Raw genomic sequence first — 26,344 nt, 5'->3', positions numbered from 1 at the left:
GGTTAGGGGGTTGTTGGCCCAGAAACCAGGAAAGGGTATAACAATTGAAATACAAATAAGAAATACCCAAGGTAATACAGATGGAGGGAAAAAAACATATAGTTTGGAAATAAAATTGGTACAAACATATGGAAAATGGATTTAGAAAATGGGATATGAGAAAAACACATTATGTGTATTAATGAAATTCACAAACAATAAAACGAATTTTAAAAATAAATTATTTTGGCCAGAGAGAGATTGCTTAGAAGGGGAAAATATTTTATCATGCCATCTTGTGACCTGTGCTTGCTTTTTCACTTTCTAGTTTAAAAGTCAGGAATTACTGGCTAATGATTTAACAAAACATTTAAGGATACAACCCACACATACACACAAAGAAATATTACACAATTTTGTGAAGGATCCACTATAAAATTTTTGAAACAGGGACATTGATATAGTTTCCTGGATATTCATTTTACGGAGTCAGGTAGCTGCCTTAAAGTAAGAGATCATTTACAAAAATTTAAATTTGTAAAATAATTGTGTAAAATATTCAACATCAAGTTAAATACTTTGTCAGAATAGGTAGCCACTAAATGCTGACTATAATAGTTCAATGAAATGGCCAGATGTCATGTTATCATGCACTACTTTGAAATTCTTATTCATGTATAATACTCAAGGCTGTTCATTGTACTACCTTGAAAATAAATTTCTCAGTAACTAGATGGTATAACATAAGGCAAGATAGATAAAATGGTGTAAAGCCATAAATAACTACATAAAACTGGTTACAGTGATTCAATTTCATGTGAGGGCACTTGGATGCTTATATTAGTGCACATGTTCGTGGACACACAATGAAGGACAATGAACAGACACCAGTATAATTTCATCATGTGTCATTTATTGTTTCACAGGGTCCCTAATTAATCAGGGGCTCACCAATGCATCTAACCTAGTTGTACACAGAGCTCACAGGATCATTCATCTGTATGTGATCACGCTGAGATTACAAAGGTGTACAAGCATGATAATTTTGGTCTTGTGTAAGTTTCAGGGATCAAAACTGAGCCTCTGCTTAGAGGACAGACACTCTACTAAATGTAGGTGTCCCCCAAACCACACTTCTATTGGTTTTAGTCCCTTTAGATATGGTGAAAGTAGATATTCCTAAAAAGAAAGTTAGCATAAGATAATAACTCAATTCAATTTGCAAATAGTGATATCTTCAATTCTTATTTACCAGTTTGTATACCCCCAATCATTTTTTGTTGTCTTATTGTTCTAGCTATCACTTCAAGTACTATATTAAATAGATATGGGGAAAGCGGGCATCCTTGTTCCTGATTTTAGTGAGAGTGCTTCAAGTATTTCTCCATTTAATTTGATATTGGCTGTTGGTTTGCAGTAAGTTTTTTTTTCTTTTTTTTCGGAGCTGGGGACCAAACCCAGGGCCTTGTGGTTGCTAGGCAAGCGCTCAACCACTGAGCCAAATCCCCAACCCCAGTAAGTTGTTTTTATTATGTTTAGGTATGAGTTTGAATTACTGATCCCTCCAATACTTTTAACATGAAGTGGTGTTGTATTTTGTTAAATATTTTTTTTTGCATCTAAGTAGTTGATCATGTGTTTTTTTTCTTTGAGTTTTTTCTATGGTGGATTATGTTAATGAATTTTCATATATTGAACCAACTTGGAATTCCTGAGAATGATGTTTTTAATGTGTTCTTGGATTCTGTTTGCAAGAATTTTATTGAATATTTTTCCATCAATATTCATAAGGAAAATTGGTCTGAAGTTCTCTTTCTTTGTTGTGTCTTTGTGTGGTTTAGGTATAAGTGTAATTGTGGCTTCATGGAAGGAATTGTTTAATGTTCCTTCTGTTTCTATTTTCTAGAATAGTTTGGACAGTATTAGTATTAGGTCTTCTATGAAGGTCTGATAGAATTCTGCACTAAATCTGCATTAAAAGTTGGGAAACTTTTAATGAATTCTTCTATTTTCTTATGGGATACGGGCCTGTTTAGAAAGTTTGACTACCCTTTATTTAACTTTGGTATATGGTATCTGTCTAGAAAACCATCTATTTCACCTAGATTTTCCAGTTTTGTTGAGTAGAGGGTTTGTAATAGGATCTGATGATTTTCTGAATTTCCTTTGTTTCTGTTGTTACATCTCCCTTTTCATTTCTGATTTTGTTAACTTGGATACTACTTCTGAATCCTTTAGTTAGTTTGGCTAGGGGTTTATCTATGTTGTTGATTCTCTTAAAGAACCTACTTTTGGTTTTGCTGATTTTTTTTGTATTGTTCTCTTTGTTTCTATTTGGTTGATCTCAGCCCTGAGTTTGACTATTTCCTGCTGTGTACTCCTCTTGGATGAGTTTGCTTCTTTTTGTTCTAGGTATGCTCTTAAGTTGTTAGCCTTCCTTTACACAAATGATAAACAGGCTGAAAAAGAAATTAGGGAAACAACTCCCTCAAAATAGCCACAGATAATATAAAGTATCTTGGAGTAACTCTAACAAAAGTGAAAGATAAGTATTACAATAACTTCATGTCTCTGAAAAAAGAAATCAAAGAACATCTTAGAAAATGGAGAGATCCCCAATGCTCATGGATTGGCAGAATTAACATAGTAAAAATGGCCATCTAACAATGGCAATGTACAGATTCAATGCAATCCCCATCTAAATCTAAAAACAATTCTTCAAACACATGGAAAGAGCAATACTCAAATTCATCTGGAAAAGCAAAAAAAAAGCAGAATAGCAAAAATTATTCTTAACAATAACAGAACTCCTCAGGTATTCACAATCCCTGAGCTCAGGTTATACAATAGAGCAATAGTGATAAAAATGACATGGTATTGGTACAGAGACAGAAAGGTTGATCAATGAAGTAGTATTCAGGACCAAGAAATAAAAGTACACAATTATGTACATTTGATCTTGGACAAAAGAGCCAAAAATATACAACAGAATAAGGAAAGCATCTTCAATAAATGGTGCTAGTCTAACTGGCTGTCTATATGTAGAAAAATGAAAATAGACCCATATTTGTCACCATGCAGAAAGCTAAAGTCCAAGTGGATCAAGGACCTCAACATAAAACCAAATACACTGAATTTAATAGAAGAGATAGTGGGAAAAATCCTTGAACTCATTGGCACAGGGAGAAATTTCCTAAACAGAACTCCAATGTCTCCTGCTCTAAAATCAAGACTTGATACATGGGACCTCACGAAATTGGAAAGCTTCAGTAAAGCAAAGAAGATAGTCAATAAGACAAACCAGCAAACTATAAATTGGGAAAAAACTTCACTAACCCCATATTCGATAGAGGGCTAATGTCAAAATATTTAATGAACTGAAGAAGCTAACACCAAACAACCAAACAACCCAATAAAAAATGGCGTATGGAACTAAACAGAATATATGACAGAAGAATATCAAATGCCTCAGAAACACCTAAAGAAATGTTCAAATCCTTAGTGAAATGCAGATCAAAACAACCCTGAGATTCTAACTTACACCAGTCAGAATGCCTAAGATTAAAACCTCAGTGGACAACAAATGGTGTGCAGGATATGGAGAAAGAGGACTACTCCTCCATTGCTAGTAAGATTGCAAACTGTTACAACCACTCTGGAAATCAAATTGAAGGTTCCTCAGAATATTGGAAATAGATCTACCTAAAGACCTAGTAATACCACTTTTGGGAATATATCCAACAGATACTCCACCATGCTACAGGGGATTATGTTCCAATATGTTCATAGCAGTCTTATTTAAGATAGCCAGAAGCTGGAAACAGTCCATGACAGAAGACTGGATATAGAAAATGTGTTTCATTTACACAATGGAATACTACCCAGCTATTAATATTGAGGGCATACTGAGTTTTTTCAGGCAAATGGGTGGAACTAGAAAATATCCTCCTGAGTGAGATAACTCAGACCCAAAAAGACATGCAAGGTACGTTCTCACTAATAATTGGATATTAGCCCCTCTCAAAAAAGTACAAAACACCCAAGATGTAGTCCACAGAACTCAAAAAGGTCAACAAGCTGAAGGTCCCAAGTGAGGACACCTCAGTCCCACTTCTGAGGCAGAAGAAATCAACCACAAGGTGGGAAGGAAAGAGGGAGGGACTTAGGAGGGAATGGGTATGGGGAGAGAGAGGGTCCCATGATCTGGTATTGGATAGGGGAAAATGACTGAGATCTGTGTGCCAGCAGAAAGAATGGAAACAGGTGACCTCAGGAAGAAGGAGGTTGGGAGAACCCGCCAGAATGCATCAGAGACCTAGGAGGTGAGAGATTGTCAAGACTTAAAGGACCGGGTCACCCTAGATGAAAGACCCTACAGTGTGAAGAAGGAACCTGAGCCCAAATCCAGCAGAAAGACAGGACATCAATTAAGGGATGGGGTTGCTATCCCATAGTCAAAACTGTGACCTGTAATCTTTCCATCTGAAAGAAATGCGAGGATGGAAATGGAGAAGAGCCTGAGGAAAAGAAGGTCTAGAGACAGGCCCAAATTGGAATCCAGCTTAGGGGAGGCATGAAGACCTGACTCCATTACTGAGGTTATAGGGCGCTCACAAAAAGGAACCTATCATAACTACCCTCCAAAAGACCCAACAAGCAGCTAAAAGAGTCAGACACAGATAGGTGCACCCAATCAATGATCAGGAACTGCTGACACCTCTGGTTGAATTAGGAGAAAGCTGGAGGAAGCTGAGGAATAGGACAACCCAATAAGAGGACCAGCAGTCTCAGTTAACCTGAACCCCAGAGATCTCTCAGACACTGGATTACCAACCAGGCAGCATACACAAGCTGAGATGCACCCACCAACACATGTACAGCAAAAGACTACTGTGCCTGAGTTCAGTCAGAGAACATGTACCTAACCCTCAAGAGACTGGAGTCCCCAGGAAGTTTAGAGATCTGATGGGAACATGCTCATGGAGACAGGGTGGGCGGCAGTGAAGAGTTATAGGATGTGGAACAGTCAGAGGATGAACTGCAAAGAGAATAAAATCTGGAATATAAAAATAAATAGATAAATAAATAAATACCCTCAATTCTGTGTCTCATCAAAACAATAGTAAGCTAAAAACAGGAACTATCTTGAGAAGAATCTTTTCTTTATGGACAGAATATATTAAAGGGTTATAGTATTTGGAAAAATCTTGATTAATGGAGTCTATAGACAAACTCCTGAAGCTGTAAGGATTGAGATTGTCACATGTGAGTACAATAGACAGGAAAGGTTGTGAAAATAGTATGGACATATTCTGTTGGGAGTGAAGAGCATAGCAGAGAATGGTCCATCTAGTGTAAAGGAAAAAGAAGACAAGTTATATGTCTTAGCATAAAGGAAATAGGTTGTAAAGTGCCAAGATAAAGGGTGGCAAATATATGACTTCTCAATCCCACTGCAAAGTTCAGGGCTGTTCCTGACATTACCAGAGGCTGAGGAATCCTGTGGCATCGTACAGAATTTTTCCATTGGCTATATTTAATGAGAACTGTATTGAGTCTTGTGAAATAAATATATATCCACTCTTGACAACGAACATATAAAAATGATAGAAAGAGATTGGGAGATTGGAGGGACAGGAAAAAAGATATTCAAGAGAGATATGAGTGGGGTAGAGAGGGAAGTTTGTGTCAAGAATTCAGTAATGAAGGGAGGAAGGAGAGAAACAATTAGGGAATGAAGAAAGCTATTTTGCTGCCAAATCTAGAAAGCATGGATGTGTACTGAAAGCCAGATTTTTAGTTTCTTCTATCAAAAAACAAGAAGGTAATTTATGTCTGCATGTGAAACTGAATCAAGTCATGTAAAGCCTTCCGGGAGAGTTGAACTTACCATTTTGGTGTGAGTAGTAGAATGAGACAATTCCGTACTTTCACTTTCAGTTTCTCTCTGCAGCCTATGAAACCACTTCTTATACTCCATTCGCACCTGGCAAAGAACAATTAGAAGTATGGTCACAGCTTGAACTTTTACAAAAACAGGAAATGTATCTAACATGATATCCAAGATACAAATGTAAACTACTATTCTATTTCAATTTCATTGCTATTCTATATATATTTAATGATATATGAACGTGTTAATTTTATTTAAATTTAAATTCCTCTATTATAAAGTGTATCTATATAAAATATAAGGTTACAATGATATTGGTGCTGGTGATAGTGGTACAGATGATGATAATGAAAATATTGATAATTATTGTTTATTCTTTTCCTTTTTTAAAGTAATTTATTTTTAATTTTCAATAAATACTTGCTACATAGTCATATCCCCAGTAATAAATCAAATGTTCTGATTTAGCAGGAGATTAGATTTATAAAACTTTTGTAAGAAAAAATTATTATGCATCATTTAAGAATAAAGCTGTCTGAAGAGCTCAAATTTGATACACCTTTCTAATGTTTGGGTCAAACATCCAAGGGCTCAGAGCAACTGTACATTTATATTTGATTTGTACCACACATATAGATTTCTCCTTATTATAAAGCATAGTTCAACAATCATTTACATTAACATTTACACTGAGCTCAGTGTTACAATCACACAAGAGATGAGACAAAGTGTGGGAAAAGATACGCGCAAGTTATATCATCTTCTATAGACTTAAGCATCCAGAATAATGGTTATACAGTTGTTCCTGAAATTCATCATCCTGTGTGAAGATTGAGGTAGCCACTTGCTTTCCTCTGAACCTGCTCTGTCTGCTATTATTGTTGTTACAATTATCTTTAAGATTAGGGACTTAACAACCCATGACATCATGCCTGAAAGGCAATCATTGTACCACTGAGCAGGGACTAAAATATCTGAGAGAAATTCGTGTAGGTTGCCTACCTGCTAAACTACTACTCTCTCTTGGCATCTGCCCTCCATATACACAGTAGTCCACTCTCCTACTTGCCAAAACTCAGCTCCAAACTATGTTTATACTCCTTGTACTCCCAGAGACCAACTCCCAGAGTTTCCCTACTCTTATGGAAAACTCAAAAACTCCAAGAAATTCATGTGGGCTGCCCTCCTTCCAAAGATCCACACCTCATTATTCAGAGTTCTTCAACCTTATCCCAAGTCCTTTGCATTCCTATGAACTGTGCTCCAACCTATAACATGTTCATTGGCCCCTTACTCTACTAGAGAGCAAAAACTGTTTAAGAGTCTAGAAAGAATCCTTGGAATTAACCTCTTGCATGATCTCTATCCCTGTTCTTTCTCTACTCAGTACATCACACTCTTTTTTTTTTTTTTTTTACAGAGAAGAAAAACACATTTATTTCAGGGCACTGCAACACTCAGCAAAAAGAGTAGTCATGTCTCATTATTAAACCACTCTGTTCCTACGCCATCCAAATTCAGAAAGTCTGCCATCTCACTTAGCTCCTTGACATCAACTCCTTGGGAACAGAAAGATGACAACAGTCCTCGTCCTGATGTACCTACTAGAGGAGGAAGTTCCAGTGACGGTGTCTCACAAAAGCCATTCTCAGAACTTCTCTAAGGTCAGGTTCAGTCTCAGGGCTGAAGGTTTGCCAGTGGCTGAAGCTACTCCCTATAATCTCCGCACCCATAGACCAGTGCTGGGTGTGCCTGTTGTTCAGAAAACACTTTTGCTCTGCTCAGAGCCTATCCCAGAATCCAAGGGTTCACAATGCATCCTAAGTCCAGTGACAACTTCACTTTTCTGGGCTGGAGGTGTGGGTAGATGATGCCCTCGTTTGCTTTGAAGCATTTCTTTTGTCCTGCTGAGATTTCAAGTGTGAAGATTTCTGTTATCACCGTCTGGTACAGAAGCCTTTGAGAGTCATCAAGCAGTGTCCATTCCTCCCAGGAGAAGTACACAGCCACATCCTCAAAGGACACGCAGCCCTCTTCCTGGTTGGCAGGTTTCACTGAATACTAGGAAACCTGGGGCAGGGCTCCACCCGCAGCCTCCACTATCACCATTGGGCTCCAGAGCATGATGGGGCGTGGGGACGTGGCCATCCCCACTCTAAGGCTGGATCAGATCACACGGGTTGTCACAGACCTCAGATCCGTCTCTGAGAGGAAGGACAAACACTTCTAACGCGCCGGCTTTCCAGCCATGGCTAAAGCCAATGACACCAGTTTTCTGTGAACCATACTGATCTCTCCAGGAAGTTACAAAGAATCTTCTGCCCGCAAAGCCAAAGGTCCCGCCCAATGGTTCTCATCGTCGCTGGAATGCACATTTTCATTGGCTGAGCTTCATGCAAAGTTTTCTGGGCAATGTAGTTCAGACAGGATCAAATGTCTGCGATCAGGACACAACTACAACTTCCCTGTTGGAGTAGACTACATCTCAGTGGACTTAATAGGACTGGTGTGGAGACTATTTTCTCCACACTCTTTTCTACCTGAGGTGAGTTGGGTGTGGTTGGCTGAGCTACAAGGCCAGGCTTGCTGGAATTCTTTTAAATTACGGAACTGCAGACAGAGGCAGGTAGAACTCTGTGTTTTAGAACCCAAGCTGTCATAGTGTTCTAGGCCAGACAGGGCTACATAGTGAGACCTTGTTTAATTTAATGTCTAGAAATGCATGAGACTGGCAAAGTTTAATTTTGCATTTGAGACATTTGCCATGTATGAAATGGTACTTGCCAGGCCTGTGAACTAATAAATACAGGAATGGTGACCATGGAAGAGGGAGAAAGGGCATGTTTGGATTGGAATCAAAGATTCCTTCATCCTGGGACTCTAAATTCAGATGCTAGTTGTTGTGGTTTGCCCTGAAGTTATCTGTATTTTGATGCTAATTCCACTGCAGCAAAGACAGCGGCCTAGTCTCCTACTCAGAACTCAGGTGACTTCGCCAGATCCACCTCCCCATTGAATTTGTAAAGTACAGGTGAAGGGCAGGTACAGGATAGAAGGAGGCCTGTCATTGGAGGAGAAGGAAGGATGGGCGGGAGAGAAGTTTGAAGGACGAGGAGGAGACTAGAGGAGAGAGGACTAGACAGGAGAGAGGAGAGGGGGAGAAGCCATGGCAGGTGATGTTAAGATTCTGCTCTGTGTATTTACAGGTTGTTATTAATGTTCCTAAGGGATGGATGGTTACCGGGCTTTGTATGTTTAAATGGGCAATTATATCTTAACAATTGGGTCAAAGATTATTGTGTTGTGTGTTCTTTTATGTGAGGGTTTGAGTGTAGGAAAGTGTGCAGCTGAGATGTGTTCCCACCAAGATATCTAGCAGATATCTTGAAGCACCGCGGTGCGGACCTATCAGGGTAAAAGACCACAATGCTTTTATATTATCTATATTTTACAACAACAGCTACTCGCACCAGTATGGATGGAGTCGTCAGGATTAACGTTTCTATTGTGCATCCCCATGCTAAGGGAAAATTAAGGGAATTCAGTTTAGGAAGCTTTTGATGTGGCAGTGAGGCTGCTCCAGGAAATGTGAACACTGGTGCTTTTGTAATCACAACAGTGTCCACAGGAATCCTGTTAATTTCAGGCACATCGCTTTTCCGCATTCCACTTCTGCAACTGTCCCGGTCTCCATGGTGCACATTGTTTCAACTATGTTACCCAGGAGATGGTGCATACACCTTTAATTCCAGCACTTGTGAGGCAGAGACAGATGGATCTTTGAGTTCAAGGCTAACTTGCTCTACAGAGTGAGTTCCAGTACTACACAAGAAACCCTCTTTCTGAAAGAGAAACAAGGCTGGAAGGTAGGAAAGGAGAAAGATTTTGTTTTCTGGTACCTAGACAGGTTTGAAATCTGCACCATTTTGGCATGACTGGTTTTAAGTCTTAGGTAGGAACGTCTCTATTTATGTGCCTCTCTGTGCAGCCAGGTTAGCTGGGGCTGCAAACAAACTCTGGATGCAGACGCGGTGATACATGATCCCTGGCCTACTGATATTACAGAACCCTGGAGTCTGGATCATGAGCCCAGCATCACACTCTTAATTACCTTATCTTTGCCCCCAATTGAGATGGAGACTTCCTGTAGCAGAGAAGCTCTCCTCTATTAGAAACCCCATACACTGGGAGGTGCTCAGCCTTCAATGGTTGTAAAGACATTCTGTTCTATCAGAGAACAAGCAGATTGTGAGAAGTACACATAGGCTGCCATCCCATCAAACTCCCCATTACTTTTGAATCTGCAACCAAAAACCAAGACACTATGCTCTAATGCTCAACTGAGCTGGAGTTTTTGTTTTTTGTTTTTTCTTTCTTTTTTTTTTTTTTCTTTACCAGAGATCAGTCTGGGATGAAGACTTCTAGTTCAACTAGATCTCAACTATTGGGAGAAACACAGGTAGGCTGCCCAACACAAAAGCATCTCCATTTTAACTATGAATGTATACCCTGTCCTGTACCCTCTTACTTGTGCCTCAGCCTTAAACATGGGCAGAGACTCCCCTACACTATTAGAGAACAAATAGACTGAAACAAATCCAGGTAAAATGCCAGGCACCTAAAATACTATGCTCTCTCAATGGCTCCCTAACTTATCTCTAATTTGCTACCATCTTTTTGATATCTCAATCCCCAACTGAAACAAGATGTCCAGCTGTAAAAAAATTTCAACCAGTCCACCACAATCAGGGACCCCAACTGGGGAAGAGACTTCCTACTCTACCAGAGATCATAAACTAGGGAAGAGACTAAGTAGTCTGACTGATTGCCAACTCGTCACTAACTCCTCATTTCCCTGATTTTATCTCCAGTCTTGCATGTGTCATTGAGCCTTTCCTCAGGATCCAACTGGAGCAGAGACTATATTAGATACTATGGATGACACTTAGTGGAAAAGTCAGGCCACACAAAAAAGAAGATGAAAGAGGAAGTCATCAAACCAACAACAACAAAAAATACCCACAAAGAGAAATGCAAATTGAGACAATGGTACTGAAACCTTTAATTACCCTAAATCCAGAAATCGACATGCCAACATATGAACACAATAAAGAACTACCAGGGGTTGAGGATTTAGCTCAGTGGTAGAGTGCTTGTCCAGCAAGCACAAGGCCCTGGGTTCGGTCCTCAGCTCCAAAAAAAAGAAAGAACTACCAAAGCACATTAACAAATCCCCTATATCCTACTAGAGCCAGTACTGTATACTCTATTACAACAGAAGATGAAGAAAAAGACCTTGAAAACAATTTTATGAATATTATTGTGGCCAATAGGAAGAATGGATAAATCCCTTAAGGAAATTCAGAAAAACACAAACAACTGAAGGATATGAGTCAATCCATCGAAATCAAAATAAAAGCAACAAATTAAACAAAAACTGAGATAAATTTGGAAATAAAAAACAAACTAGATACATGAACAGGAACTACAGACACAATGTATCACCAAAAGAATACAAGAGATGGAAGACAGAATCTCAGGTGCTGATGAGATCAAAGAAAATGTTAAATTAAATATATTTATGACATACAACATCTAGGAACTTACGAAATAATGAAAAGACCAAACTTCAGAATCATACAAATGGACCAAAGACACAAAAATATTTCTGAAAAACCATAGAATAATGTCCTAACCTAAAAAAGTAACCACCTGTAATAGTACAAGATGCTTACAGAACATGAAAAGATGGTAAAAGTAAAGGAATTACATGTATTAATAATGTACTGTAACCATCCATACTTTTCATAACCATAGATGGAAAAAAACAAGATATCTCATGACAGTCTATTTTTAATAATCCAAAACAATAACTATACACAAACACAGTCATATAGAAGGAACAAAAGGAAAATTCTAATCCAAGGAAGTTAATTATACAAATGAAAACTCCGACAAAAAGTAATCTCACATCAGCAACGAAACAAAAAGAAAAGAAACACACACACACACACACACACACACACACACACACACACTACCACTCCAACAACAAAACAACAGAAATCAATAAGCATTGAACACTGCAAGCTCTCGATATCAATGAACTCAATTGCCCAATTAAAGTAAGCAGGCAAACAATGGATATAAAAACAGATTCCACCCTTGTGATACATAAAAATGAAATAGCAAAAAAGACTGACATTTTCTAATAGGAAAAGGTGGAAAGAGATTGTCCAAGCAAATGAACCCAAGAAACAAGCTCTTACAGGCATTCTAATATTTAAAAGAAAATAGAATTCCTACAAAATTAATAAAGTGCGATAGGGAGGGACTTTTCATACACATCAAAGGAAAAAAATCCATAAAGTTAATGATGTCTCAATTCTGAACAAGGATGTGCCAAATACAAGGGTGCTCATATTTTAAAAGAAATATTACACCCAGCGATCCAGACACTGCCCAGATCTGAAGGGACCGGATCAAAGGCTCCCTACACCCAAATTTGGTGGGAGGGAGAGCTAAACCTTAAAAGGGGCAGACACGCCTGGGAAGCCAGAAGACACTATACTCTACCCACATTTCTGACTCCAGAGGAAAACATCTAATGTCATCTGGAACCCTGGTGCAGAGGGGCCATGGGAAAAGGAGGCACAGGACCTCCTGGTTGCCGCCCTTATGGAGAACTCAAAAGTAGACCCCAAGGAGGAACTTCAGCCGCTGGACCACAGGTAAGACCAACTTTTCTACTCCAAGTGACCTGCCTGGTAGACTCAGGACACATGCCCACAGGAACACCTGATTACCAGTAGACAGGAAAGACTACATGCCCAAAAGCAGAACACTCTGTTCCCAAAACTGGTTGAAAGAAAACAGGAAAACAGGTCTACAGCACTCCTGACACACAGGCCTATAGGACAGTCTAGCCACTGTCAAACATAAGAGAACAAGGTAACACCAGAGAAAACCTGATGGTGAGAGGCAAGTGCAGGAACTCAAGCAACAGAAACTAAGACTACATGGCATCATAGGAGCCCAATTCTCCCACCAAAACAAACATGGAATATCCAAACACACCAGAAAAGCAAGATCTAGATTTAAAATCACATTTGATCATGATATTGGAGGACTTCAAGAAAGACAAAAAGAACTCTCTTAGAGAAACGTAGGAAAACGTAAATAAACAAGTAGAAGCCTATAGAGAGGAATTACAAAAATAACAGAAAGAATTCCAGGAAAACACAATCAACAGGTGAAGGAATTAAAAATGGAAATAGAAGCAATAAAGAAAGCACAAAGGGAGACATCCTGGGATGAAAAAACCAAAGGAAGAGACAAGGAGCCATAGACACAAACATCACCAACAGAATACAGGAGATAAAAGAGAGAATCTCAGGAGCAGAAGATTCCATAAAAATAATCAACACAACAGTCAAACATAATGTAAAAGGGAAAAAGCTACTGGTCCAAAACATACAGGAAATCCAGGACTCAATGAGAAGATCAAACCTAAGGATAACAGGTATAGAAGAGAGTAAAGACTCCCAGCTCAAAGGACCAGTAAATATCTTCAACAAAATCATAGATGAAAATTTCCCTGACATAAAGAAGGAGATGCCCATAAACATACAAGAAGCCTCCAAATGGATTAGACCAGAAAAGAAACTGCTCCTGTCACATAATAGTCAAAACACCAAATGGACAAAATAAAGAAAGAATATTAAAAGCAGTAAGAGAAAAAGGTCAAGTAACATATAAAGGCAGACCTAACAGAACCACAACTGAATTCTCACCAAAGACTATGAGAGCCAGAAGATCCTGGACAGATGAATACAGACACTAAGAGAACACAAATGCCAGACCAGGTTACTGTATCCAGCAAAAGTCTCAATTAACATAGATGGAGAAACCAAGACATTCCATGACAAAACCAAATTTACACAATATCTTTCAACAAATCCAGGCCTACAAAGGATAATAAATGGAAAAGCCCAACATAAGCAGGCAAGCTACACCCTAGAAAAAGCAAGAAACTAGTCGTCTTGGCAACAAAACAAAGAGAAGAAAAGCACACAATAATAATCTCACTTCCAAATACGAATAAAACAGGAAGCAATAATCACTATTCCTTAATATCTCTCAACATCAATAGATTTAGGTCCCCAATAAAAAGGCATGGATTAACAAACTGGATACGCAATGAGGACCCTGCATTCTGCTGCATACAGGAAACATACCTCAGGGACAAAGACAGACACTACCTCAGAGTGAAAGGCTGGACAACAACTCCAAGCAAATGGTCTGAAGAAGCAAGCTGGAGTAGCTATTCTAATATCGAATAAAATCAATTTTCAACTAAAAGACATCAAAAAAGATACAGAAGGACACTTCATATTCATCAAATGAAAAATCCAATAAAATGAACTCTCAATCCTAAATATTTATGCTCCAAATACAAGGGTACCTACATACATAAAAGAAACCTTACTAAAGCTCACAACAGCAATTGCACCTCACACAATAATAGTAGGAGATTTCAACACCCCACTCTCATCAACGGACAGATCATGGAAATAGAAATGAAACAGAGAAATAGACAGACTAAGAGAAGTCATGAACCAAATGGACTTAACGGATATTTATAGAACATTCTATCCTAAAACAAAAGGATATACCTTCTTCTCCCCATCCCATGGTATTTTCTGTAAAATTGATCACATAATTGGTCATAAAACAGGCCTCAATAGATACAGAAAGATAGAAATAATCCCATGCATCCTATCAGACCACCACAGGCTAAAGCTGGACTTCAACAAAAATAACGAAAGAATGCACACATATACATGGAAGTTGAACAATGCTCTATTCAATGATAACCTGGTCAAGGAAGAAAAAAAGAAAGAAATTAAAGATTTCTTAGAATATAATGAAAATGAAGGTACAACATACGCAAACTTATGGAACACAATGAAAGCTGTGCTAAGAGGAAAATTCATAGCGCTGAGTGCCTGCAGAAAGAAACAGGAGAGCCAATATATCAACAGCTTGACAGGACACCTAAAAGCTCTAGAACCAAAAGAAGCAAATAGACCCAGGAGGATAGAAGGCAGGAAATAATCAAACTCAGAGCTGAAATCAACCAAGTAGAAACAAAAACGTCTATACAAAGAATCAACAGAACCAAAAGCTGGTTCTTTGAGAAAATCAACAAAATAGATAAACTGTTAGCCAGACTAATGAGAGTGTGTCCAAATTGACAAAATCAGAAATGAAAAGAAAGACATAACTACAGAATCAGAGGAAATTTAAAAAACCATCAGATCCTACTACAAAAGCCCATATTCAACAATATTTGAAAATCTGGAGGAAATGGACAATTTCCTACCCAATTACCAGGTACCAAAGATAAATCAGGAACAGATAAGCCATTTAAACAACCCCATAACTCCTAAAGAAAGAGAAGCAGTCAATACAGGTCTCCCAATCAAAAAGAGCCCAGGTCCAGAGAGGTTCAGTGCAGAATTCTATCAGAACTTCATAGAAGAATTCATACCAATACTATCCAAACTATTCCACAAAATTGAAACAGATCGAGTGCTGCCGACTTTTTTTCTATGAAGCTACAATTACTCTTATACCTAAACCAAACAAAAACCCAACAAAGAAAGAAGACTTCAGACCAATTTCCCTTATGAATATCAATGCAAAAATACTCAATGAAATTCTGGCAAACCGAATCCAAGAGCACATCAAAACCATCATCCACATGATAAAGTAGGCTTCATTCCAGGCATGCAGTGATGGTTTAATATACGTAAAACCAACTATGTAATCCATAATGTAAACAAACTGAAAGATAAAACCACATGATCATTTCATTAGATGCTGAGAAAACATTTGACAAATTCAACACCCATTCATGATAAAAGTCCTGAAAAGAATAGGAATTCAAGGCCCATACCTAAACATAGTAAAAGCCATATACAGCAAACCAGTAGCTAACATTAAACTAAATGGAGAGAAACTTGAAGTAATCCCACTAAAATCAGGGACTAGACAAGGGTGCCCACTCTCTCCCTACTTATTGAATATAGTTCTTGAAGTTCTAGCCAGAGCAATCAGACAACAAAAGGAGATCAATGGGATACAGATTGGAAAAGAAGAAGTCAAAATATCACTATTTGCAGATGATATGATAGTATATTTAAGTGATCCCAAAAGATCCACCAGAGAACTACTAAACCTAATAAACACCTTCAGCAAATTGGCGGGGTATAAAACTAACTCAAATAAATCAGTAGCCTTCCTCTACACAAAAGAGAAAAAAGCCGAGAAAGAAATTAGGGAAACGACACCTTTCAAAATCGTCCCAAATAATATAAAATACCTCAGTGTGACTTTATCTAAAATGAGTGAAAGATCTGTATGATAAAAACTTCAAGCCTCTGAAGAAAGAAATTGAAGAAGATCTCAGAAGATGGATACATCTCCCATGCTCATGGATTCACAGGATTAATATAGTAAAAGGGCGATTTTACCAAAAGCGATCTACAGATTCAATGCAATCCCCATGAAAATACCAATCCAACTCTTCAGAGAGTTAGACAGAACATCAACTTCTTCTGGAATAACAAAAAAATACAAAATAGCTAAATCTATCCTCAAGAATAAAAGGACTTCTGGGGCAATCACTATCCCTAAATTCAAGCAGTATTACAGAACAATAGTGATAAAAACTGCATGGTTTTAGTACAGAGACAGACAGATAGGCCAGTGGAATAGAATTGAAGACCCAGAAATAAACCCACACACCTATGATCACTTGATTTTTGACAAAGGGGCCAAAACCATCCAATGGAAAAAGGATAGCATTTTCAGCAAATGGTGCTGGTTCAACTGGAGGTCAGCATGTAAAAGAATGCAAATCGATCCATGCTTATCACCCTGTACAAAGCTTATGTCCAAGTGGATCAAGGACCTCCACATCAAACTAGATACATTCAAACTAATAGAAGAAAAAGTGGGGAAGCATCTCGAACACATGGGCACTGGAGAAAATTTCCTGAACAAAACACCAATGGCTTATGCTCTAAGATCCAGAATCGACAAATGGGATCTCATAAAACTGCAAGTCTTCTGTAAGGCAAAGGACACTGTTGTTAGGACAAAACGACAACCAACAGATTGGGAAAAGATCTTTACCAATCCTATAACTGATAGAGAGCTTTTATCCAAAATATACAAAGAACTCAAGAAATTAGATGGCAGGGAGACAAATAACCCTATTAAAAAATGGTGTTCAGAGCTAAACAAAGAATTCACAGCTGAGGAATGTCAATGGCTGAGAAACACCTAAAGAAATGTTCAACATCTTTAGTTATAAGGGAAATGCAAATCAAACAATCATGAGATTTCACGCCATACCAGTGAGAATGGCTAAGATCAAAAATTCAGGTGACAGCAGATGGTGGCAAGGATGTGGAAAATGAGGAACACTCCTCCATTGTTGGTGGGATTGCAGACTGGTACAACCATTCTGGAAATCAGTCTGGAGTTTCTTCAGAAAATTGGACATTGAATTACCTGAGGACTCAGCTATACCTCTTTTGGGCATGTACCCAAAAGATGCCCCGACATATAACAAAGACCCATGCTCCACTATGTTCATAGCCGCCTTATTTATAATAGCCAGAAACTGGAAAGAACCCAGATGCCTTTGAACAGAGGAATGGATACAGAAAATATGGTACATCTACCCAATGGAATAATATTCAGCTATCAAAAACAATGACTTTATGAAATTCATAGGCAAATGGATGGAACTGAAAAATATCATCCTGAGTGTGGTAACCCAATCACAGGGAAACACATATGGTATGTACTTATTGATAAGTGGTTATTAGCCCAAATGCTTGAATTACCCTAGATGCACAGAACACATGAAACTAAAGAAGGATGACTAAAATGTGAATGCTTCACTCCTTCTTTAAAAGGGGAACAAGAATACCCTTTGCAGGGAATAGGGAGGCAAAGATTAAAACAGAGATAGAAGGAACACCCATTCAGAGCCTGCCCCGCATGTGGCCCATACATATACAGCCACCCAATTAGACAAGATTGATGAAGCAAGGAAGTGCTGAACCCCCAGTGAATGGGATTGTTGGGGGGAGGGCAGTAATGGGGAAGGATGGGGAGGGAAACACCCATATAGAAGGGAAGAGGAAGGGGTTAGGGGGATATTAGCCTGGAAACTGGGAAAGGGAATAACAATTGAAATGTAAATAAGAAATACTCAAGTTAATAAAGAAAAAATAAAAAAAGTTCAGGTGACAGCTCATGCTGGCGAGGATGTGAAAATAAAGGCATTAAATGAAGAGATTGGGTTACTATACCACAGTCAAAAACCCTGACCAAAATTGGTATTGTCTGAAAGAACTGCACAGACAAAACAGAGAAGAGTCTGAGGAAAAGGAGTTCTAGTGACAGGCTCAAATTTGGATCCAGCTTAAGGAGAGTCTCCAAGGTCTGATACTAATATTGATGTTTGGTGTGCTCACAGAAAGGGATATATCATGACTACCCTCTAAAAGAACCAACAAACACTCAACCAATGGACATAAGCTGCTGACTTCTATGGTGGAATTAGGGAAAAGCTGGAAGAAGCTGAGGAGGAGGGCAATCTTAGAGGAAGACTAGCAGTCTCAATTATCCTGGATCTCTGAGATTTCTTAGACACTGAGCTACCAACCAGGCAGCATACACCAGCAGATACAAGACCTCCAACATACATACAGCAGAAGACTGCTGAGTCTGACTCTTTCAGAGAAGAAGCATATAACCCTCAAGAGACTTGAGTCCCCAGGGATTGGGGAGGTCTAGTGGGATAGTGTTAAGGGGCAAGGACATCATCCTGTAGACTGGATAGGTTTATATGTTATAGGGACATTTAAAAGTCTCACAAACAAACAAAAAACAGTCAGGTGGATTTATCACATTTGAAAGAGAGCTAAATGGAAACCTCTAAAATTTATTCCACAAAAATAAAATAAAATAAAGAATGCCCACTTATGTTATGATGACATAATTTGCCTGATACCCAAACTACACAAACATCAATATATAGTGATTCAACAGACCAATTTCCTCATAAACATTAATGTAAAAAAATTCAATAAAATAATCACAAACAAAACTCAAGGACACATCAAAAAGATCAGTTATCATATTCAACCATGGTTTACCCCAGAGATGGAGGCCTGAATGTACATAAGAAAATTTGTGGGGTTGGGGATTTAGCTCAGTGGTGGAGCGCTTGCCTAGCAAGCACAAGGCCTTGGGTTAGGTCCTCAGCTCCTGGAAAAAAAAGAAAGAAAGGAAAGAAAAGGAAAGAAAAGAAAATTTGTCCATCAAATCCATCATACAAACTCCCTGAAATTAAACAAACAAACAAAAAATTCAATAGCCTTCCTATAACAGAGGAAAAATAGGCTGAAAGAAATGAAAGAAACGACACCATTCACAATAACCATAAGTATTATAAAATATGTTGATGTAACCCTAAGCGTGGAAAAGACCTACATGGCAAAATCTTCAAGTCATTTAAAAAGGAAATTAAAGAAGATACCAGAAGTTAGAGAGGTTGCCTATACACATAAGTAGGTAGAATAATCATAGGAAACATGGCCACCTTACCTTGAGCAATGCATTCTTCCATCAAAATTACAGTATAATTATTTATAGAACTTGAAATAACAATACTCAACTTCAAGAAAACAGACAAAACAAAACCACCGTAGTTAAACACTCCTCTAAAATAAAAGAACATATACCACATTCCAAAATTAACAGTCTCATAATCCGTATGGGAAAAGAAATAGTCATCAAAAATCTTCCAATTAGAAAAAGCCCAAGGATAGATGCTTTTAGACCTTCAAAGAAGATCTAATACCAACATTCCTCAAACTCTTTCACCAAACAGAAACAGAGTGACCACTACCTAATTCATTTGTGAAATCACTGTTACTCTGCTACCTAAATCACCCAAAGACATAAGGAGAAAAGAGAACTTCAGATCAGCTTTGCTTATGATTAATGAATAAAAAATAAACAATAAAGTTTTCCCAAACCAGATCCAAGAACAAATCAAAACCAACATTAAACATGATCAAGGAGGTTTTATCCCAGGGATGCAGGGATGGTTCAATACACAAAAATCCATTGACATGATACACTATATAGACAACCTCAAGGGAAAAATAACCACATGGTCTTTTTTTAAATGCTGAAAAAGCCTTCAAAAAAATACAACACCACTTCATGTTAAATGTCTTGGAAGCACCTGGAATTCATGACACATACTTAAGCATAACAAAAGCAATACATAGCAAACCAACAGCCAACATCGAATTAAATAGAAACTAGAAGCATATCCACTAAAATCTAGGAAAAGAAACATTGCCCACTTTCTGTCTATTCAATATAGTACTCAAAATTCTAGATAGAGCAATTATACAACAAAAGGTGATTAAGGTGGGAAAAATTGGAAGATAGAAAGTCAAAGTATCATCTTTTGTAGATGATATGGTAGTATACATGAGACATCTCAAAATTCAATCAGAGAACACTTGTAGCAGATAAACAAGTTCAGAAAAGTGGCTGGATATAAAATTAATTAAAACAAATCAGTAGCCTTCCTTTATTTAAAAGATAATCAGGCTGAGAAATTAAGGAAACAAAACCCATCACAGAAACCACAGATATATAGTTTTCAATTTGTTTCTTTTATTGCATATTTTTATTTACATTTTAAATCCCCTTTCTCAGTTTCCCCTGCAGAAACCTGCCCCTGGGCTTTTGGGCTAATATCCACATATCAGTAAGTACAAACAATATGTGTTCTTTTGTGATTGGGTTACACCCTCAAGATGATGAGTCCTAGATACAAAAATTTGCTGCTATGAACACAGTGGAACATGTGTCCTTGTTGAATGTTGGAGCATCTTTTGAGTTAGAGAGGTATAACTGGGTCCTTAGTAGTATGATGTACAATTTTCTAAGAAACCAACTCATTTCCTGAGTGGTTGTACCAGCTTGCAATCCCACAAACAATTGAGGAGTGTTCCTCTTTCACCACATCCTCACCAGCATCTCTGATTGGTAGAAGTGGATTCTCAGGGATATTTTGATGTGCATTTCCCTGATGAATAAGGATGTTGAACATTTCTTTAGGTGTCTCTCAGCAATTTGATATTCTTCAGTTGAGAATGTTTAGGAGTTCGCTGGTGGAATTTTGGGGGTCCCTTAATTATACTATCATATAATGTGCAAATAGTGATGTTTTACTTCTTGTTTTTCAATTTCTATCCATTTTACCACCCCTTTTATCTATCTGCTCTGACTTGAAATTTGAGTACCATATTAATAGGTAGGGAGACAGTGGCCATTCTTGTCTAGTATCTGATTTTAGTGGGATTGTTTCAAGTTTCTCTCCATTTAGTTTGATGTTGGCTACTGGTTTGCTGTATATTGCTTTTATTGTGTTTAGGTGTGTGCCTTGAATTCCTGATCTTTACAAGACTTTTAACATGAAGGGGTGTTTAATTTTGTCAAATGCTTTCTCAGCATCTAATGATCATTGGTCTTCAATATCTCTCAACATCAATGGACTCAATTCCTCAATAAAAAGACATAGACTAAGAGACTGTATATGGAAACAGGACCCAGCATATTGCTGCATACAGGAGACATGCTTCAGGGATAAAGAGAGATACTATCAAAGTAACAAGTTGGACAACAATTTTCCAAGCAAATGTTCTTAATAAACAAACTGGAGTAGCCATTCTAATATCAAATAAAATTGGCTTCCAACCAAAAGTTATCAAAAAAGGTAAGGAAAAACACTTCATACTTGTCAAAGGAAAAATCTACCAATATGTATATTTAATTCTGAATAACTATGCTCCAAATGCAATGGCACCCACATTCTTAAAAGAAACTTTACTAAAGCTCAAAGCACACATTGCACCTCCCACAATAATAGTGGGACAATTCAATACACCACTCTCATCATTGGACAGATCATGGAAACAAACTAAATAGCAACACAGTGAAATGACCAGAAGTTATCAAATGGATATAACAGATATCAATAGAACATTTCATCCTAAAACAAAAGAATATAACTTTTCTCAACCCCTCATTTCGCATTTTCCAAAATTGACTATATAATCCATCACAAAACAGGTCTCAACAGATACAAGAGGATAGAACTAATCCCATGACTCATATCAGATTGCCACAAACTAGGGCTGGTCTTCATTAACAACAAAAATAACAGAAGCCCATATACAGAAGGAAGCTTAACAACATTATACTCAATGATAACTTGATGAAGGAACAAACAAAGAAAGCAATGAAAGACTATTTAAAATTAAATGAAAATGAAGGCACAACATAACACAAATGTATGAAACACAGTGAAAGCAGTACTAAGAGGAAATCTTATAGCTCTGAGTGCCTCCAAAAAGAAGCTAAAAAGAGCATATACTAGCAGCTTGACAGCATACCTGAAAGCTCTAGAACAATGAAAAAGCAAATACACCCAAGAAGAATAGATGTCAGGAAATAATCAAACTCTGAGCTGAAATCAACCAAGTAGAAACAAAAAGAACTTTACAAAAAAATCAGCAAAACCAGGGGCTTCTTCTTTGAGAAAATGAACAAGACAGAGAAACCCTTAACCATACTAACCACAGGGCCCAGGGCCCAGGGCACAGAAACTGTATCTAAATTAACAAAATCAGAAATGAAACGTGAGAAATAACAATAGAAATGGAGGGAATTTAAAAAAAATCATCAGATCCTACTACTAAAGTCTATATTCAACTAAACTGGAAAGTCTGGAAGAAATAAATAATTTTCCAGACAGATACCAGGTACTAAAGTTAAATCAGGATCAGATAAACAATCTAAACCATCCCATGATCCCTAAAGACATAGATGGAGTCTTTAAATGTCTCCCCACTAAGATATCCCAGGACCAGATGGGATTAGTGCAGAATTCCTTCAGACCTTTATGTAAGACCTAATGTCAATACTCTTTAGACTAGTCTAAAGACAGAAGTGAACATGACTGGCAAAATATAAAGTCAACAAAATAATTTATAATGATTTTCTGCTATACTTGTATACATGAGTCTGACAATCACCATCATAAAGGCTACATCCAGCAAGTGATGTAGAGATGCACAACCAAACCTTAGACCAGGCTTATTGAGACGTGATAAGCAATGTTTGCTTTATATCCCTGGGATTCCTGCCTTTTTCTGAAAGGAAAAGGAAGAGAATATGGAAGGGAGAAGTAGGGAAAGGGACTAGACAAAGGAAGGGATGTAAACTGCTGTCGGGATAAAATATATGAGAGAATACACTAACATAAATAAGATATTAATTTGTACTCCTCAACATGATTTAACACAACTCCACATGTTGCATATAATTTCATTTGAAATAATTTACTTGAGAAAGATTAAAGATCCCCATGAGAGCTAGTTCCATTAGAATTGCAATGATTCTTTTATTCACAACCTTACCAAAAGCAGACTAGTCCCTTGAGGGAAAACATCCCTGGAAAGCCAAGCAAAGCAGGGTGGGATTTTTTAAGTAAAAAGGCTGCGATCATGCCATACCAATTGTAGACTGGAGGGTCTTGTTTTTTTTTAATGAACTCTTTCCAAACACGAAAAGACAAACACTTTTATCTGTAAATATCACACAAGCCTAATATCCCCATAAATAAATGAACTGAAATTAATAAACTGTAATGATAATGGCCTCATTGTATTAGCACCTTAACTCTTGTTATTTTTACAGTGAATAGTAAACAAACATACAAACAAAACAACAGAAAGGCCACCAAAAGTGGTTGCAAATAGATAATAAATTATAATTACAACCCTTGCAAAATATAACATGTGCTGCTAGGTTACATTGTACTTTGTTGTAGATTCTGAGTCCTTCAAATAAGACATTGCAATATTTCCTGAGGATAAAGTAGACTCAGAAAGAATAGGGATAATCTTTTCATCATGAAAAAAAAACTTCTGAATGGGAGATTTGAGAGTGAAGTAGCTTGTGCTGAATGTCACTCTGTCTCTCTTTAAAATACACATCACTACAAGAAATTATACATATCCTCCATGGTTAGCTCAAATTTTATAATGAACTTTGCTTTGGTTAATCAAAAGCATTCAGAAATGATATCTTTAAGTAATATGTGCAAGCTTCAAGATTTAAGTGATTTTAATAGGATCCCCTTCCCATATGGATACCAGACAATATCACACACTATGTTTATAATGCCAGCCAAAATCACTGTCAAGTGAAGACTTTTTCATTTCATAAATATTAAGTCAATCAAATGTCAATGATACAACATGAACAAAACCCCCAAATCTTATGGGTAATAAAGGTAACAAAGAAGCCTTTGTTAATGGAGAATGATCAATCTCATTGTGACATGCCTCTAAGATGTATACTTAGATATGAAACACATTGTATGCTTTATTTAAACAAAACTTAAAACTATAATAAAGAAATGAAAATTTCAAAATTGAAGTGTGAAAAATAGAATATGCATATCTTGTTAAAGACACTTTTAGAGCTATGTGTGTGAGAAATGACACAGCCTTACCTGGCGATTAAGCAGACAATGTACCAGAAATATCAAAACACCCTGCAGGACATTGATGATGGTGAACAGATAGGCAAAGATCAATCTCACTGTCTTCCCAACTTCAAAGAAAATAAATAAGCCAATGCCCCAAGAACATCCTAATACAAATAGCTGAACGATGGCTTTAAATGTCATAATCCTGGAAGAAAATAATGACAACAAAGTTAACTACTGCCCATTAGGCTTTTACTGCAAGTTAATTTAGATGATGGAAATTGTGTGTTTTCTCATATGCTAGATTATTAATTTTTACAAATATTTCACATATTCAGAATATACTTGTGTTACAAACAAGATGTGCTGAGGTAATGATGCTGCAAAACTTATGGCAGTGGTCAACTGATGATTGGTCCAAATGAGGCCTACTGCGCGCGCACACACACACACACACACACACACACACACACACACACACACACACACCACTTTCTGGTTTGCCAAGAAGTATAGGTAGTACAGCTCGGAGACCCAGAATAAAACCAAACAAAACAGGCAACAAAGTAAGTAAAATGATTCTTAATGATAAACCACTATTGGCGTAGATCAGTGTCTAGCCCAATCTTCATCAGTCAGGTATAATCTAGAAGTTAATGGAAATAGATGCAAAGACTCACAGCCAAAAATTAGGTGAAGTCGGCAGAGCCTCATGGAAGATGTGAAGGAATGCCTATAGGAGGCACAGGGTAGAAGATACTATGGCAAATACAGCCAAATGTATCAGTGAAAGAGAGCACATAGAGGCTCACACAGACTGTAACAACAAACACATACCCTGCATCATCCTCCACATATATTTTTGACTGTATAAATTGGTGGTTTTGCTGGACTATCAACAGTGGGAATGGGAAGTATTTGCTTGATTCTAAGACCCTTTTGTTCCTACTGGCTTTCCATGTCCAGCTTGGGTATGAGGGTTTATGCCTACCATACTAAGCCATGTTTGGTAGTTTTCCCGGGCTCTTTTCATTGTTAAAGGAAACAGAGAAGTGGATCTGGAGAAAAAAAATGAGATTTGGATAGGAACTTGGAATGGAATGAAGAGATACAGTGGACAAGATATAATGCATATAAAGAGAGTAAGAGAAAAATTATAAAAATACACACTTGAGAAATTTTATATGTATATAATAAAACTTGGTGTTTTACTATACTGGAGCTATAAATGTCTTTAAAGGCTTCTCATTGGACTGCACAAATGTCCTATTATGTAATGGCTCTGAGGCTGTGGGGACCAGGAGTAGAATGTAAACTGTTTGGGTATAAAGTTAATAACAATGGAGCTGTAATGCATTTGATGTCTACTTGGCAGAAAACAGAATCACTTAAATAGCCTATTTTGGAGCATATCTGTGAAGTAATACTGAGATTAAGGTTAACCTCTGTGTATATATTTGAAGGATTGTCTTGATTATATTAATTAAGGAGGGACATTCTGCCCAATGTTACAGTATCATACCAGAGAGCTGGGATCATATACTACATAAGCTGTAGAATGGAATATATATACATGCATGTATTCATCACCATCTTCTTTGCAGGTGTGAATGCTATATAGCAACATATTTCAATATCTCCTTACCTTGACCTTTCCTCAATTTTTGGTATACAAAGTTCAAGACCAGTGAGATTAAAAAAAACCCTTTTCTTCATTAATATATATTTGTTATTTCATTTTGTCAGAGCAGTACGAAAATAAATTAAGACAAATCTCTTGATATATATATATATATTCCATAAAT

General features: G+C 37.4%; 1 protein-coding gene across 4 annotated transcripts in view; it reads right to left on the bottom strand.

Moving 5' to 3' along the window:
• Adgre4 (adhesion G protein-coupled receptor E4) overlaps nucleotides 1-26,344 on the bottom strand; it is a 155,089-nt gene that overhangs the window by 22,288 nt on the left and 106,457 nt on the right. For all 4 annotated transcript variants that reach the window (XM_063267566.1, XM_039084035.2, XM_063267567.1 and 1 more), the window contains 2 exons: nucleotides 24,564-24,744; nucleotides 5,870-5,965 (listed from right to left, as the gene is read on the bottom strand). In XM_063267566.1, the coding sequence (XP_063123636.1) occupies nucleotides 5,870-5,965; nucleotides 24,564-24,744 (277 nt within the window). The remainder of the gene's footprint in view (nucleotides 1-5,869; nucleotides 5,966-24,563; nucleotides 24,745-26,344) is intronic.

Source organism: Rattus norvegicus, chromosome 9, assembly GCF_036323735.1.
Source record: "Rattus norvegicus strain BN/NHsdMcwi chromosome 9, GRCr8, whole genome shotgun sequence".
Taxonomy (NCBI): Eukaryota; Metazoa; Chordata; class Mammalia; order Rodentia; family Muridae; genus Rattus; species Rattus norvegicus.
Note: the sequence above shows the minus strand (reverse complement) of the source record. Positions and strands in the feature narration are given on the sequence as shown.